Source organism: Spea bombifrons, chromosome 2, assembly GCF_027358695.1.
Source record: "Spea bombifrons isolate aSpeBom1 chromosome 2, aSpeBom1.2.pri, whole genome shotgun sequence".
Lineage (NCBI taxonomy): Eukaryota > Metazoa > Chordata > Amphibia > Anura > Pelobatidae > Spea > Spea bombifrons.
In genome coordinates this window covers 136781895-136798416 of record NC_071088.1, presented here as the reverse complement: position 1 = coordinate 136798416, position 16522 = coordinate 136781895, and the positions used below count along the sequence as shown (strand labels likewise).

Sequence of the window (16522 nt, the reverse complement as noted above, 5' to 3'; positions counted from 1 at the left end):
CAGCAGCTGCCGGGTCAGAAGACAGCGGGATGAGAGAAGATGGCGGCGAGAGGAGGCAGGAACGGCATACTGGAGAAAGTAATTGGGGCTGAGGGTGATGGTTTGGGGTAGGGGTGCGAAGGAGGGGGCAGTTTGGGGTACTTTCTGTTTTGCTAGGGGTAGTGTTAACCCTTGCGAGTCTTGGCTCCAATGCGAGTCCTTCACAGGATGCTACTCCCCATGAATAGAGAAACCAGGGCCGGGGACCTGCTGGGGTGGGATGATTTTTAGTAAATTGGCCTAATTTGTAGGTGTAATCGCAAACGCATTACTGCAGCGGGGCTAATATGGTGCTAAAGCTGCTGGGGCTGTACAGAGCAGTCTCTCGGCAGAGGTGGTATGGTGCCTAAATCCTCTTGGGCTAACTGTGGGATGTGGTGTATTACCTCTATGAGGGGTAGATCCCTGGATCCAGGATTAGGCACCTTATGGTGGGTAGTTACCCTGGCAGGGTATATAAAAAGTATGTTATTAACCACGCAGGGGACTGGCATATGGCTCCTGAGTCCTGGGACTGGGGCAGACTTGTTAAGTTGGTTTTCCCCTGAAGCGCGTGATGTGATCTCGGACGGCACGGTGACAGCTGTCAGTCTCCCTGACGTCCGCCATGAATGGTTCCTGCCCCGGGGGGGGGGACCCGATGGCTCTGCGGGGGTGTAATTAGGTGTATTTGGCGTCCATATGTCCGTCTACTGCTGCAGTCCCACTACATGCCATGTGTTCGGGGGGGCGATTAACTACTGGGTGACGGGCCAAGTTCAGGAGAGTAAATATATATATATATATATATATATATATATATATATATATAATGGGGCAGCGGATGTAGCCATGGTAACGGGTGATGACTGTGCTCGGAGCAGCGAGTGTAGCCACCATCAGACCCCGACGCGTTTCGCCTCTTCCCTGCTGAGATGAGTCAGGTTGATGCGATTTATTGACGATTTATTTAAAATCAGCCCGCTGGTAACAGAATAACTGATGGTGGGACGCAGCCAATCAGGGCTTTGCTCAGAGTACTTTTTTTTTTTTTTTTTTTTTTTTTTTACTGTGTTAACACATTAAGTACTGCTGACTCCTCTGGAACCTCGAAGGGTTAAGCATATTTGCATATTTAAATGGATCTTGAGACGGCTCGATTCCCGTAAGGCAGCGTCGCTCCCGGGACGTCAGATCCGGTCCCCACTCCACAACTGCATTTAAAAACTTATAACCTAATTAGAAACATAGAATCTGCCGGCAGATCGGCCCCATCCGGCCCCCGTCTAGTCACCCGTTTCTCCTGCTGTAAAGACTCAAACCTTAATCAGTCGTCGGTCTCGTCTTAGATTCAGGAGCCGTATGTCTATCCCATGCATGTTTAATACCCTCACTGTATTACCCTCTACCACTTCTGCTGGGAGGCTGTTCCCTGTATCAACCACACTCTCAGTATTAGTTTCCTTGATTGCGGTCTGTGTTTTGGAGATCAGATCAGGGGCTGAAATGAGTAAACATTTCATCAAACTTATCTTAGAAACCCAACTTGTGAATACCATGGGAGCAGCTATGTGAATGCCCCGTTCTCAGGATCTGCATGATTATTCCTCCCCGGTGGTGACATCACACAGTCTTTGTTAGGGTTAGTTGTTTGGTGAATTATATATTATGGATGTATGGAGTTCGTTTTCCGAACAGGTTTATTTTTTTTTTTTTTTTATAAAGCCCCCCCCCCAAGCCATCGTAGGCAAATTTAATCTGTGTGCTCCCTTTGCCCCCCCCCAGCTAAATGCCTTGCAGTGGATGGGCCTGAACGTGATCTACTCTCCTCCGAACAGCTCCAGCTGTGCCCGGGGGTCTTTTTAGACCCCCGTGCACATGTGTTGAAAGTGCGGCCCTTCATTTCCTGCCACCCATTGACTGCTTTAAGGCGCTAATCGGAATAGGTGGGCCGTGGAGGAGGAAGGGGGCTGCTGCAGGCTGCATCTTTTGTTTAACTGATTATTTATTTTAATTTTGGAACAATCCATATTAACTATGCGTTCTTCTATAGTAGGGGTCTCTGGGACATCAGACTCTCACTTAAAGCGACCTCAGAGACGTATATATATATATATATTTTTTTATTATATATGTGTGTGTGTATATAATATATAATTTTTTTTTCTGATGAAACTCTATTTGTGCAGGGGGGGGTCAATTTAATGGTGATCATATGCACTAAAGTCAAGTTTATTTTCAGTGACAGAAACTTTGTTGCATAGTTTCAGAAACTAACTTTGTTCCTCTTTCCCATTGAACTCGTTGCCTTGAGTGACATCCTAATAAATCATTCTTATTTTATTTTTTTTCCTCGCAGTGGAAGATTGACGACAAACCGGTAAAGGTTGACAAATGGGACGGCTCGGCAGTGAAGAATTCCTTGGATGACGCTGCCAAAAAGGTACGATATACGGTTACCTCGCCGGTTAATATGATGTGGACCGGATCCTGTCTTTTATAACGTCGCACGTATTCTTTTGTAAGATCGTCTTGTATAAAGGTTCGGGGGTCCGAGCTTTGCTTGGCTCTCCCCGTCTTGTCTGGAAACGCCATAAATCGTCCGTTTTAGGAATGGATTTGGGGCGAGTCCGTCTTGGATCGTCGTCGCCGTGTGTGAATGTTCACAGCGTGTCTGTTTCCGGATCAGGTTTTCCTCGAGAAGTACAAGTACGTGGAAAACTTCAGCCTGATCGATGGCCGCCTCGTCATCTGCACCATCTCCTGCGTCTTCGCCATCGTGGCCTTGGTGTGGGACTACTTGCACCCGTTCCCAGAGTCCAAGCCGGTTCTGGCCTTCTGCGTCATATCATATCCTTTCTGATTATATACGGGTTTGGTTTATGATCGTTTCGCAGGCTGGTATGCGTCCGTGACGGGGGAATAATAATAATTCCGACGTTATCTGTATATACGCCGCTGCTGAAATATCCAGGACATGGGTCTGTGACGTGGCGGTGGTTTGGGTACGTGCCAACTACGATGTTCCCACAATGCATTGCGTGCACCGTGCATTCATGGAGAATTAATGTGGCTTTGTGGTTTAATGGCACGATTATCTGTTAAGTTGGTTCTCTCTTTAGGAAGAAGCTGCAGCCAGATGGGTGAGGATATCGGAGGGTAGATCAGGGTAAGGAAGTCTTTGGTTATCAACTGCCTCTCAAGTCGGGTTCGGTAAAATAACCCCTTCCTTTTCAACCAAATATCACTAAAACAAATACTGTGACTGAAAAACAAAGAAGAGATCTGTGACTGAACCGCTTCCAGACCTCACGGCCTCAGCGCCTTGCGCGGATCTCACTGGGAGATCACGGTTTTGTAGTGGTTTTTATTCCTAAAGTGTCAGTTTTACCAAAATTAGACTTGCTTGTTAATGCTTTCTAGATCTTATTATGTGACGGTTACACTAAGGGACTATTTTACCCCCCAAAAAGCTGGATTTTGTGGCCGAACCAATATATGAAAGAAATTCATGGTAGGGTTTCATTACCTGTGTGTTTTTTTTTGTTTTTGTTTTTTTTTTTAAATTTATTGAAACATAGATACAAAACAGTAAAACAGATATTAGAAATTCTTTAAATAACATAAGAATATATCTATATACTATCTGTAATATAGATTAACATCTTAGCATTGATAATACAGAATTTAGCTAGATCGAGATACTTCACATATTATCTCATGGTCTAGCGTAACATAACATAACATAAACATAACATTCATACCTCATCCACCCACACTAAAGAACTCAAATCTTAATTAATTTATTATAAGTTACCATAGCTAATTGGATATTTATCTGTCCAGGGTTTCCAAATTGAATTAAATTTATGTAAGCTCTGATGCGCTTGATAGTATCCATGTTCCATTAAGCATTGGAATTTTAATTGATTAACCACCTTCTCTATGTTAATATTTATTGTTTGTTGCCAATTTCTAGCTATAGTTATCTTCATAGCTAAACACCTGTGTGTTACTTTTTAACACCATTAGATAATTTAGTGTAAAGGATCTGGTAAACCTTAATCATCTAGATCCATGAACGTTGTAGTTTAACGGCGGGACCGAGGTCGTGGTTCGGAAGGTTTTCATCGACGACAGCTAATGATTGGTGTTTTATACCTTAACTCCTGTGAACCTATTTCCTGATGATGGGGGTCTTGACGATCTACACCTCGTATAAGGAGAAGAGCATTTTCTTGGTTGCTCACAGGAGGGACCCTGCGGGAATGGACCCTGATGACATCTGGCACCTCTCCTCCAGCCTGAAACGGTAATCGATGAGATTCAAAGCTTAAGAGAAACGGGCCGCGTAAACGTAACGTAAAAGCAAATGAACGAGTGGCTCGTGTTTCAATCTCTCCCTCCGTGGCTCTTGCAGGTTTGACGACAAATACACGCTGAAAGTCACCTATATAAGCGGCAAAACCAAGCACCACCGCGATGCCGAATTCACCAGATCCATCGCCAAATTCTTTGACGAGAACGGAACGCTAGTGATGGACGTGTTCGAGCCGGAAGTCTCCAAGCTCCATGACAGTCTGACTGCCGAGAAGAAGACAAAGTAACCCTTCACGTCAGGGCTTTCTCTGCCAGGCTGCGGCAAGAGGGGAACAAAAAACAAAACGGAAGCAATGTGATTTAATCTGGGGTCTGACAGCCTGTAGCTCCTCATCTGTTACACCATAACTCCCATGACTCGGGGCGATGTAATGGAAGATCAGCTGCGGAGCTACTGGCTGACTACCCCCTTACTCTAAACGAATGTTTATCCTGTAACTCTACCCCGACACACGGAACTTGCAGGTGTTTTCGGCTGGGAAAGGTTTGATTAAAAAGCTTTTGTCCTGGAATCCTCTGGTCATGGGTTTTTGTTACGGTAATAAGTCCTCTGCCACCAAGGAGTTTTAATTCAGCACCGAGGCATTGGAGTGAATACGCTTCTTCGAAACTGGAGCATTGTTCCTCCTCTAAAAAAAAAAAAACATACATATTCCTACAAACCCCAAAAAATATAAATAGTAAAAATCTGATAAAAAAAAAGGAGATCTTAACCAGCGCCTGGTTCTGAGTGCGTTACCGATATTAGACTGTAGAGGGAGCACTCGCATTTAAAATGCATCAAAAGAATACATTGCTTAGGGGTGCATAATGTCCCCTATACATTTTGCTAACGACATAAGGCTGGAACCGCGTTTCAGTTCTTACCTCGGTGCTGACGGAGATAAAACTTAAAATATATATGTTTTTTTTTTCTTATTCTTTCCCTGTTTGAACCAAAATCCCAATATACAAAAAGTCATGCTTATAGAATTTCAGGACAAAATCTTTACTTGAACAGAAATCTGTCCATTTCTTTATACATATTTTTTTTAAATATTTATTTGATGGAAATAAAAGCATTTTTTTTTTTGTTCTTTTGTACACCGTCAGATAAGCAGAGCCGTTCTGCCTGTAGCTGTAAAGCTTAGCTTTCTCACACGGCCGATTAATAATAATAAAAGAAGAAGAATCCTTTTTAGATCTGTTACTGTCCAAGTTCCGTCACGTTGTTACATTCCATTACTCGTCTTCTGTTGAGCATTTGTTTTCGAATGGCTGTTTTCTAAGTATTGTTTTCCAATAAAAGAAAGGAAGAGGAACGAGCAGCCTGTTTGGTGTGTCGGTAGATGTCCTCTTGCACGAGGGTTCGTGTGTCTACTTCAAAAGCTTGGTTATTATAAACACTTTTGCCCCCCAACAGTGTGTCCGCGACTCTCTTTTAAAGGGGACAAATTTGTATCGGCTCTCGGTGGCATCCGGCGTAGCGCCAGAAGCGGGTCTACTCAACCCTACTCAATTGAGTAAAAAAAGATCCTTAACAGTCCGATGCTGTTGAGTTTGTTTAAGTTCAAAAAGCCTACAGGATCTACTGTAGGCAACCTGGGCACATGCGTGGTGGGCTACCACTAGCCATATGTGTCACCCATGCATTAGGTGGGTAGCATTTTATTTCTTGGAGACATCTGGCCGACGTAATGTATCTGATTGAGCATAACGGTCTTAGGAAAGAAATAATCACGAGGTGAACAAGACGGGGCGAGAGCTGTTACATTGGCTAAAATCCAAACGCGCTGTTTATGACGAAGCCTACGTTTTTTGGATGGGTTTGCAGGAGGTTTGGAGTTTCAGCCCGCGACTTCACCCTGTATTATGGAGGATCAACGCTGACATGTCTCCTTTAGAAGGTCCATGCTGGTCCTGAAGAATAAAGAGTTAATCTGTAAAACCAAGTAATTTCAGTTTGGGGCATCACCGATGGTGTGGATACATAAGATTTTATCTTAAAACAATCAAATCTGGGAATGCAGATTTCTGCTGGGATTTCCTGGCGAGGATCTGTACCGGGTTTGGTTGTGTCTACCCTCCGCTCAGGTATCGCTGCTCCCTGGCCTGCCAAAGTCTAATTGGGAGGCTGTTCCACTTATCTACTACCCTCTCAGTAAAATAAAACGTCCTTCCATTCCATCTCAGCCTCTGACCCTCTAGTGTTAGATTCCGGTCTATTGTTGTAACTTTTCTCCTCTTTGAAATAAATTCCCTCCTGTCCTTTGTTAGATACAGTTAAATGTTTCTAGCTTCAGGCCATAATCCTAGCCGTATAGGGCAGAAATTCCACGTCCTGCTCTGACTTCATGGCTCATACGGCTTCATGTTTTCTTCGCCAGTAAACAGATTATTATTACTTATTGTTTTATATAGCACCATCATATTCCGCAGCGCTGTACAACGAGTGGAGAGGAGGAACTATTTATCAGTTCTCTGCAATATTTTTAGCTCATGGGAAGGATCATGTGATATTTTGATAAACCTTCCATCGTTTGTCACATGCGGAATAGATGATAGATGTGATCTGCTCCAGAACCACAATAACAATCATCACACTGACTATAAAACATTGTGCTGCAATGGCAATGGAGCAGGGATCAGGTCCAGCAGCACTTACAGGGTTAATCGAACACCAGTAATGAGAACTGTTACAGTAACACAGCTGTGCCCTGTCACCAGCACAGCCAATGCACCAATCAGAGACAGGGTAACAAGCATGGGTTAGGGGAACGGCTCTGTGCTGGCAGCTGATTGGTCTGTTGTGGAGGCGTGACCCTGACATCCAACAAGGAAACAAGTAGGTATGTCTGCCCTTATTATATAGGGGGGTCTGATATAAATCTCTTATATACTGAATTCTATAAGTGTCATAGCAGAATAGGCAGCGTATGGGTGTCATATATATAGAAACAGGGGTACATATAGATCTATAGATTGGCATATCTGAGATTGCCTATACAGACAGAGAATATGGATCTATATTGATATGCTGTATACAGATACATATATATTATAAAAGTGTATGTGTCTGATTTTTGTTTTGTTTTGCAGGAGACAAAACATTGATGTATAAATATTAAACATTTTAGTGGTAAGAAAATCTACATTTTCTGTCCAAACTGGGCTGTGTAGCTGTAAGCTGTTAAATTGAGTGGGATATCATATAGTGTATATGTTGAAGTTCATGTTTAGTGAATGTCCTCTATAGTCCAATAATTTTGGCATGTCAGCTGCTACCCCTGTGAGTGATTGATTCGCTTCCATGAGTCTATACATCCCACATCCTGCAGGGGGCAGCACTGCACATGAAATGTGTCTACTGGAAAACATGGCCAATGTGGTCATCCTGATCCAGGGGGTCCTATGCTGAGTGGTCTGAAGGGGCGCAGAGGGACCTCCGCTTCTGTCTGCACCAATATCTCATCTCACGAAGACTGAGGGTGCTGCTTTATAATGTTTTATCCCTGAATCTTGATGCGGACCGGCATGGGAAACGGAGACTGGAGATCGGTGGCAACAGAGGCTCCGTCACTAGATCCCAAGCTACTGGCGGTGCAGCCAATATTTTACCTTTTGGGGACCTTTAACCAAACAGCTTACTGTCCCCGGTTCAGAGTTAATAATCCCATTAAAGAAAGACCTACCTACGCCAAACATTGTACAGAAAAATGTATTTTACATGATACTCGTCATCACATGTGCGTTACACAGAAGTGTTGTTTCTAAACAAGACACCAAACATTGTTAAAGCCTGTCGAGAAAGAGAGAGAGAGGAACTTTAATTTTAGGAAGAGGAGACTTCTTGTACGGTGACCAACATTACTGCCCCTGGCGCCTAAAAGGTTAACTCTACTCTAGTAGCATGACCAAAAACCATAGGAATGGCACTTTTGTTGTATCATAACGGAACCTGAACGTTTTAGTTCATTTGTTGCTTTTTCTTGTTTTTGTTATTAATTTACTTGTTCGGATGTTTTTTTTAGGGAGTAGTCATGGCAGACCCGGACTCCGCAGACCTGGTAACGCTGTTCCAACAGGAGCCCAGTGGGATCACCTACCGGATCCCAGCTCTCCTCTATATCCCCGAGCCACCAGCCTTCCTGGCCTTTGCTGAGAAACGCTCATCTCCTGATGACCAGGACGCCCTGTACCTCGTGACGAGGAGAGGCGTGGAAAAGCATGGGTCTATTCACGTAAGTCACGACATATCTGCTACTCAATACTTAAAGGGTTAATACGACACTTGTGTGTCTCGGTTCTTTTTTGTATCCATTGCCTCTCAAAAGCTCTCCTCCTTGTGGCCTTTCCCTTATTTCTTGTAGTGGGAGGACGTTATTGCCCTGACATCTGCCAAGTTAACAGGCCACCGAACCATGAATCCCTGCCCCGTGTACGATGCGCAAAGTGGGACGATATTCCTCTTCTTCATTTGTGTTCGGACGAACCGCTCCGAGCTGTTCCAAATTCTGACGGGTAGGAACGCGGCAAGGCTTTGCTATGTGACCAGCAGCGACCACGGTAAAACCTGGAGCCAGCTGCGCGATCTCACAGCGGAAGTTATAGGTGATGACCTCAAGAATTGTGCCACGTTGGCCGTGGGTCCTGGCCATGGTATACAAGCTCCATTGGGGAGGCTGATAGTTCCAGCCTACCTTTATTATGTCCACTCTCGTGTCTGCTGCCTCCCCGTTCCCTGCAAGACCAAGTGTCATTCGTTTGTCTTCTACAGCGATGACCATGGTAGGTCATGGCACAAAGGGAGCACACTGTGGAATCATAAGACATGCGAGTGTGAGGTGGCCGAAGTGGCCTGCGGCAATAATTCATCCGTCCTGTACTGCAGCGCTCGGACCAAGGAACATTACCGAGTGGAAGCCATCAGCAGGAGCCAAGGTTTGGATTTTGCCAACTCTTATTTTTGCAAGAGCTTGTGTGAACCTCCCACCGGCTGTCAAGGAAGTGTGGTGAGCTACCGTCCACCAGAGTGGAAGGACCAGAAACAAGAACTCGACGGCGTTTCCCAGTCAATAAGGCCCTTAATGGAAACAGGCACACTGTCTTGGCTTCTTTATTCCCACCCAACCAGCAACAAGAAGAGAGTCGACTTAGGAATCTACTTAAACAAGTCTCCTCTGGTACCGTCCAGGTGGACCCAGCCATGGATCATCAATAAAGGTCCAAGTGGTTATTCTGACTTAGCAGTCTGCCAAGATTCCCACAGCTTCGGGTGTCTGTTTGAGTGCGGCGTGAACGCATGTGAGAAGATCACCTTCAGGAGGTTCACACTGGAAGAGCTAATGAAGAACGTGCCAGACCCATAAAGCTACGTGAATGAGATGAGGACACCATCAAGGCACAGTTAACTTGTATCACTACAGCTCCTGACGTGGACAACTTGAACAGAATGCTTGGGGCACTGTGGGGCCAGAGTACTAGGGTCTGTCTGTCTTCTCACCTGGTGGCCATGATTACTACCTCCTCGATCTCATTGGATTAAATGTACTTATTGAACACCAGCAGATTCCATAACACTATTACAATAAGCAGAAGAAGAGGAGGGCCCTGGTCTAGGGAGCTTACAATCTATTACAGTCGCAATGATTTGTTGTCCCTCAGCTGAGATGTGATTTGGGTATTTGGACCTGCGCCTGCCTGGTGATCCGTGTGCCTTAAAGAAACCCCGAATCACTTTACCGCATGTAACCGCTAAGACCCCGGGTCAACCAGTTTCTCCATTCATGGCATATAAAAGTAACAGGACGGTTTTAACGGGCGTATGTGCAAAAAGTAATTTTAGTCAAAAAGAGGTAAAAGTGCTGCAGTCACCATGGCAACCGATTGAAAGTTACCCGCCAATTTTACCAGCGGTGACCAGAACTCTTCTCTTTAATTTTTATTAACATATAATTCATCTGCTGCTTGCCTATACACTCCTGAAGAATGACCCGCATTATGCAGCGAATGAGGTCATTTGTTAAACTTTCGTTTTACATAAACCTCTCGTTAACCCTTTCCCCACCAGCGGCATTTGGAATCCAGATGCTTTTTTATACCATAAAGGGGTAGTTAGTGGCAGCTACAGTGCTTTTTAATAATGTTGGAATGATATCCGCGGCCGTCGGCTAACCTTACTGTCTGTCGGGTGCTAAAACCTACTGTTTACAGGTTGTTTACAAAAAAGCGGAGGGGAAATTCTTAAATTCTAGATTTTTGGTTGGCTCGATAATAGGCAGGTGTTTGTTTTAAACTAAGATGATTGAAAGAACCAATCAGGTTCGCGAAAATTTTATGTTACTGAATTCACTACCCTGCGCGTTTCGCAGCTACTGAATGGCTACCTACAGGCTCCCAGACTCCAAGTTTTGCCCGGAGGCTCAGGGGGAAGTGCCGCTACTCCAGTTCTCCTGGTACTTGACACCCAAATCCTTCGGGCCGCGGGAGCGGGTTCCTGACACCCCTCACTCCTCGCCCAATTCCCCCTTATATGGGGGTGTGGCCGACGACATCAGCGGAAGTGCCCACTGACGTTGGCGGGAGCGCCCACTGATGTCTGTGGTACCGTCCCCAAATGTCAACGGGTAGTCCTGGCCGCATCCCGCAAGGGGGGGCTCTGGCACCAGTTCCCGGGTCTGGTCATATGCCGGCGCTCCATGTCTTAAAGGCATCCAGCGCCTTCCAACGCAGCCTATAGTGTTAATGGGCCAGTTGGGGACATCAAAGACCCCCCCTGCGACCAGCCGATTAATGAGTTCCACACCGGGGGCCTTCTCGGGCGATCTGCCCCTGGTTTTGCCCCCAGGCCTGGGGCTAGTCAATAAATTGAGATCAGGTCTGTAATGGAGGCATAACTTATTCCGCTGAAATATGACTTTACAGCAGCCGATCTGATTCTGCGCTTATTAACACACAGTATTTCCACACTGGATACAACTAAAGATTGCGGAGTTTTGTCTTCCTGTTCGATTGTTCCAAAAACTAAAAACATATTTATAAAAGGTATTATTATTAATAATTATTACTGTATTATTAAATATTATTGGCGGAATGTGCCAGTGAAGGCGATGCTATATAACTACAGTATGTACAGTATGGGAATTGCTGCATGATACACTGGAAGAGATGCGAACCATCAAACCCTATAAAATTTTAGCAGTTTGTGTGTCTGTATTATTATTTTGATTGTGTTTTATGATTCATTTGACAAAATATAGTTGTTGTTAATTCTTTAATAATTAAGCGATCACCGGCGACTTTAGCGGGTAGTCATGCTTACCCATTGTACAGTGCTGCAGAATATGACAGCGCTATATAAAGTAATAAATAATAAAGTAATAATAACTCTCTAGTACGCTATTCAATAAAACCTTAATAGATGTCACATGACAATTAAGTGCTCCCAGTAAAAATGATGAATTACTTGATATAAAATATATATTTTTCTTCTGTAAAGCAAGTGGGTGTCGGTGAAATTTTTTGATGCATTTCTGTGGACCTCTGGCTCAACATCCCAAGCCTCTTATATACAATATTCATTAGTGGATATAGTTTTCTTCTGGTGTAAGGGGTGATAAATATAGAATGAAAAATAAAAGTGGGTGAGGAGAGGGGGTTAAGAGTGATGAGAGATAAAGCATAAAATAGAAACCAAAAAAAAGAAGGGTAAAAAAGGTCTTCAGGGGGCTAGAAAGCATAGAGAAGACAGGCTGAAAAGCTAGGATGGGGAAAAAAGTGAGAAAGTTTAAAAATAATGAGAGAAAAATACCATAGAATAAAACATTTGGAGTAAATACACTGTGAAACACGTTTGTCTTGGTGAGGTTACCACGTGTCGGTATGATGGAAGATCGCGGTAGGATGAGATAAAATTACCTTGTGCGTTCTAGATCGTAGTCATGAGTTGGATGGAAGGTTCCTAAATGTGATGAAACCCCTCTGCTCTGTGCAAGTCTCAACTTATAGGAGTGGTTGGTCTCCAGTCATCAGCCATAATATTATATGATGGAACAAGACCAGGTGTCCACTTTCCTCATTACTATTATCTCCATGGCACCTTTCTCAGGGCAAGTGGACTAAAGTCATCATGGTGATGACATTGTTTTATGAAGTGCTCATCCAAATGGAATTTTGGTTTTTCTAATGATGTAAAAATTCTATATCCAGACAGGCTCCTGTCCCTATAATCAGGCCTGTCCCAGCTTAACCCCTTGAATCACCACGTCTCCAAACAACCGGAGCGGACTAGGTCAGACATCTACAGAGGACACTAATGAAAACAGAAAATACCTGCATGGGACAACAGAATAGCACATATATAGTATGTAGAACTCCTTTGTCTAGAACTTGTTGGAATCATATAAATAGAGCATTAAAAAAATATATATATACTGTACTTTACCATTTAGACCATTATGTAGTGATGCCCCATTTCTCTTTTTTTTTTTACAAAATTGCTGACACCGTTTTTAGAAAATGTACTATTAAAACAGCACAATTGTTAAAATTTAAAAAAAAAACAAACGTGTATATTTTAAAATAACATTTGGGAGCAGGATATGCAAACATTTGCAGAATGTAGGCACAGCAGGGGCCCCCCAAATGGAACTTGCGCCTAAAGGATTCTCGACGAGTCGGTTATCAGGAAGGAAACTCTTTCTAACGGGGGCGATAGCATACGTACTAAAGGAAGCGTTTGTTTAATAATTCTCAAGCCTTATACCAGCACCGACAGTCATAGGGGGTGTCAGACAAAGGTCATGGGGGTTCTGCAGCAACAGCACGAAACATTATGTGTGTATATATAAATATATATACACTATATGGACAAAAGTATTGGGACACCTGACCATTACATGACATCACATTCTAAATACATAGACATTAATATGAAGTCGGTCCCCCCCTTTGCAGCTATAACGGCTTCCGCTCTTCTGGGAAGGTTTTCCACGAGATTTTGGGGAGTTTCTGTGAGAATTTTTGCCCGTTCATCCAGTAGAGCGTTTGTGAGGTCAGGCGCTGATGTTGGACGAGACGCCCGGCTCACAATCTCCGTTCCAGTTCATCCCAAAGGTGTCCGATGGGGTTGAGGTCAGGGCTCTGTCAAATTCTTTCACGACAAACTTATCCAAACATGTCTTTGTGGTCCTTGCTTTGTGCACCGCCATATGGAAAAAAGTATTGGGACGCGCCTCTTAATTATTGAAATCAGAGTTTGGGCTCCTTACTTCAAGTGAAGGGGAATCTTAGTGCTTTAGCACCATTACTTTTTGGACAATGTTCTGCTTCCAACTTTATGGGAAGAGTTTGGGGAAGACCCTTTTCTATTCCACCATAACCGTGCCCCAGCACCCAAAGCGAGGTCCATAATGACACGGTTGGATGAGTTTGGTGTGGAAGAACTTGACCTGACCTCAACCAGGGCCTGGGGCAAGCCTATGGGAAAAAATGCTGCAGAGTAAGACTGGTTTAAAAAATAGATGTTAATAGTTTCCTTTTTATCATTTAACATAAGGCAAAGTGAGTGAACAGAAGTGTTAGATTCAGTGTGTGCGTGATGTATATTGTAGTGTGGTGTTAGCGTGTGTGAGCATATGGTGTGGGGAAAAACTTTTTTGTTATTGCTAAAGAAAAACATATTTGAGAATATTTTCTTGAAAAGTGATTATTTTTCATTGCCACTCATGGGCACTTATCGATGTCCTGAGAATAAACAAACGCTTCCCTTCGTATATACGTCGTTCATAAGAGTTTCCTTCCTGAAACCCTTTAGGTGCTCCAGGCAGTTCATACAAAATCTTTTTTTTTTTTTTTGTGTGTACTACCTCATATTCTATTTTAAAACCTTCAGAATATTTGTTTTTGGAAAATTGTTATTTTAAGTTTATAGTTTCTAACAATTATATTAGAGGAAGGGTCATGCTTATTTTTTCATTTTTTTTTAAAAAAATAATAATATCGCAGCCCTCCTTTTCCTCTCTTGCCTATTTAAAGCTTACTTTTTTCAGCGCAAACAATATGCTTTTGGACCCAGTGGGGTAACTACAGGGGTCGCGGCGGTCGCAAATGTGACGGGGCCCATGCCTCTGGTGAACCCTGCGACCCCTTGTTCCTGTCTCCTCGCACCGGTTCAAAATTGTTTAGAAAGGGCCCTTCCGATCTGGACTGCACCGGTTGGAAGGGCATTTTCTAAACTATTTTGTATGGGTTGGTATATTTTTTGCTTGTTTTTTTAACATATATATATATATATATATTTATATATATATATATATATATATATACATGTGTAATTGTGTGTGTGAGAGCATGGATGTGTGTGAGCATGGATCTGTACTATTGTGTGTGAGAATGGGTGTGTAAGTCTGGTGAGGTGGAGTTTGTGTTAGAAAGAATGAATGTGTACATATGTTGGAAGTGGGTGCAAGGGGCAAAGAAGGCACAGATAGGTTGTTTGGGGGCAATGGTGGCACAGACAAGCTGTTTGAGGGCAATGGCACTAGCTTTTTTGGGGTCACTGACAAGCTGGGACAAAGAAGACACAAACAGGCTTTTGGGGGGTTAGGATGAAACCCCGCGGGGCAATTTTAATGCCAGAGCCCTGTGGTTTCTATTTATGCCCCTGTTTGTACCCTAGCCATACCGGCCCACTGGGTTCTGTACTACAGTGGTATAACTGACGAAAATTATAAATGGCCACATAGGCACTTTTAGGTTCTAGAAAAGAAGGACATCAGGGGAGTAAAAAGGGGCACAAGGACTTGGGGAACAAAGAGGGACTGGCCAAACTAAAGGAGACACTTAGGCGGTATGAGCTATGAGGCAGGGATTTATTTGATTTTGTCATACTTACCAACACTGGTCCTCCTTCGTGTTTGACTGCGGGGCGTGTGACATCACAACATACAGCGAAATGGAGTGGCAACATTGGGACCGTTCCGTGCAAAAAAGGACATTTGGGATAGTTTTGAAGACGACAAAGAAATGGGGGGTCTTACACACATTTGCACAAAGAAGTTAAATGCACACGAGCCAGCGACACTTCTGTACTTTTTACATTTTATTTTTAATATAAAAGTATTGTGATAAATGCATTAAAATGAATACAAATGGATACAACAAACATAACAAAGAATTCTAAACGAATAAACCCTTTGTCGGACGCAGTGTTCCACTACCTTGGTTGCCCCTACCAGGGCCAAATATAATCTTCCAGAATAATAATAAAAAGTATTGATAATTTTCAAGGTGAATTTGAAGGACTTAAACCCGTTTTATATTCTTTTATATGCTGTTAGAATTAAATAAATTAATTTATTAACACTCGCTTGTCCAATTTGAAGGTTATGGACAAAATGCATTTCTGGTGCATTACAAAACCGGTCTCATCACCATAGCAACCATCAGAATTTTGGAATCACTATGGTGATAAGACTACTTTTCAAACTAACCTGCACCATCGTAAATTTTCTACAAAAAGTTAAAGTTAAGGGGCTGTTAATATCTATATGAAGTTGAGATCTATAGTAAAAAAGTGATACATTTTGTATATGTTAATATATTTTATATTCTATCCTAAATACCTACCGAAGATATCAAATCAATCAGCAACTTTACAATAGGGGAGATGTAGCATCATGGGGAGGAATAATCATGCGGATCCAGAGAATAGGAAGTTAAGATGGCTGCTCCCATGGTCAATGACAACTCTTGGCCTAGGGCTGCAGGTTCAGTTGGGGGGCGCGGGAGAGCCCTGACGTGGCTCTTGTCCTAAAGGTATTTCAATGGGGTGAAGAAGCTTGCAGCAGAGAGGGTGGCTGGGGGTGCTGCCCTTGGTAAATACCCAGGGTAAACAAACCTCTGCCCATGGTATACACATAAGGGGGGCTTCTAATACTTTTGCAATGGTTTAGCATATAGAACTAAAAAATTTAATTTTGAGTCAACTTAGTATTAGAGCATGCAGATTTGTGGATAGAATACAAATATTTTGTGCACCAACCATTCACAGAATCCAACAACCTGCTACTTTGCTTCAGTTGGTTCCATGCAAAAGACGTTCCACCACATAGAGTGATTATTTTAAAAGAAATGGTGGCCATAT

The 16522-nt window shown here is 43.2% G+C and overlaps 2 protein-coding genes across 3 annotated transcripts; both read left to right on the top strand.

The window, feature by feature from the left end:
* Window positions 1–5797, top strand: SPCS2 (signal peptidase complex subunit 2). The gene is made up of 5 exons (XM_053456651.1): window positions 1–78; window positions 2378–2461; window positions 2708–2868; window positions 4196–4330; window positions 4439–5797. Exons 1-5 carry the CDS (start codon window positions 40–42, stop codon window positions 4623–4625), a joined length of 606 nt encoding a protein of 201 aa, XP_053312626.1. The 5' UTR covers window positions 1–39; the 3' UTR covers window positions 4626–5797.
* A 1403-nt stretch (window positions 5798–7200) lies between these two features.
* LOC128474333 (sialidase-3-like) lies at window positions 7201–10392 on the top strand. 2 transcript variants are annotated; one of them, XM_053456643.1, is made up of 4 exons: window positions 7201–7226; window positions 7477–7516; window positions 8409–8618; window positions 8748–10392. In XM_053456643.1, exons 3-4 carry the CDS (start codon window positions 8418–8420, stop codon window positions 9744–9746), a joined length of 1200 nt encoding a protein of 399 aa, XP_053312618.1. In that variant the 5' UTR covers window positions 7201–7226; window positions 7477–7516; window positions 8409–8417; the 3' UTR covers window positions 9747–10392. The 2 variants fall into 2 exon arrangements, with proteins under 2 accessions (XP_053312618.1, XP_053312619.1); XM_053456644.1 differs by lacking the exon at window positions 7477–7516 and having other exon boundaries at window positions 7205–7222.
* The last annotated feature ends 6130 nt before the right edge of the window (window positions 10393–16522 follow it).

Coding starts and splice junctions, on each gene's coding strand:
- SPCS2 (XM_053456651.1), top strand. CDS start 40: ATGGCGGCGAGAGGAGGCAGGAACGGCATACTGGAGAAA. Junction 2,462..2,707: donor TGGATGACGCTGCCAAAAAG/GTACGATATACG, acceptor TTTCCGGATCAG/GTTTTCCTCGAGAAGTACAA. Junction 4,331..4,438: donor CTCTCCTCCAGCCTGAAACG/GTAATCGATGAG, acceptor TGGCTCTTGCAG/GTTTGACGACAAATACACGC.
- LOC128474333 (XM_053456643.1), top strand. CDS start 8,418: ATGGCAGACCCGGACTCCGCAGACCTGGTAACGCTGTTCCAACAGGAG. Junction 8,619..8,747: donor AAAAGCATGGGTCTATTCAC/GTAAGTCACGAC, acceptor TATTTCTTGTAG/TGGGAGGACGTTATTGCCCT.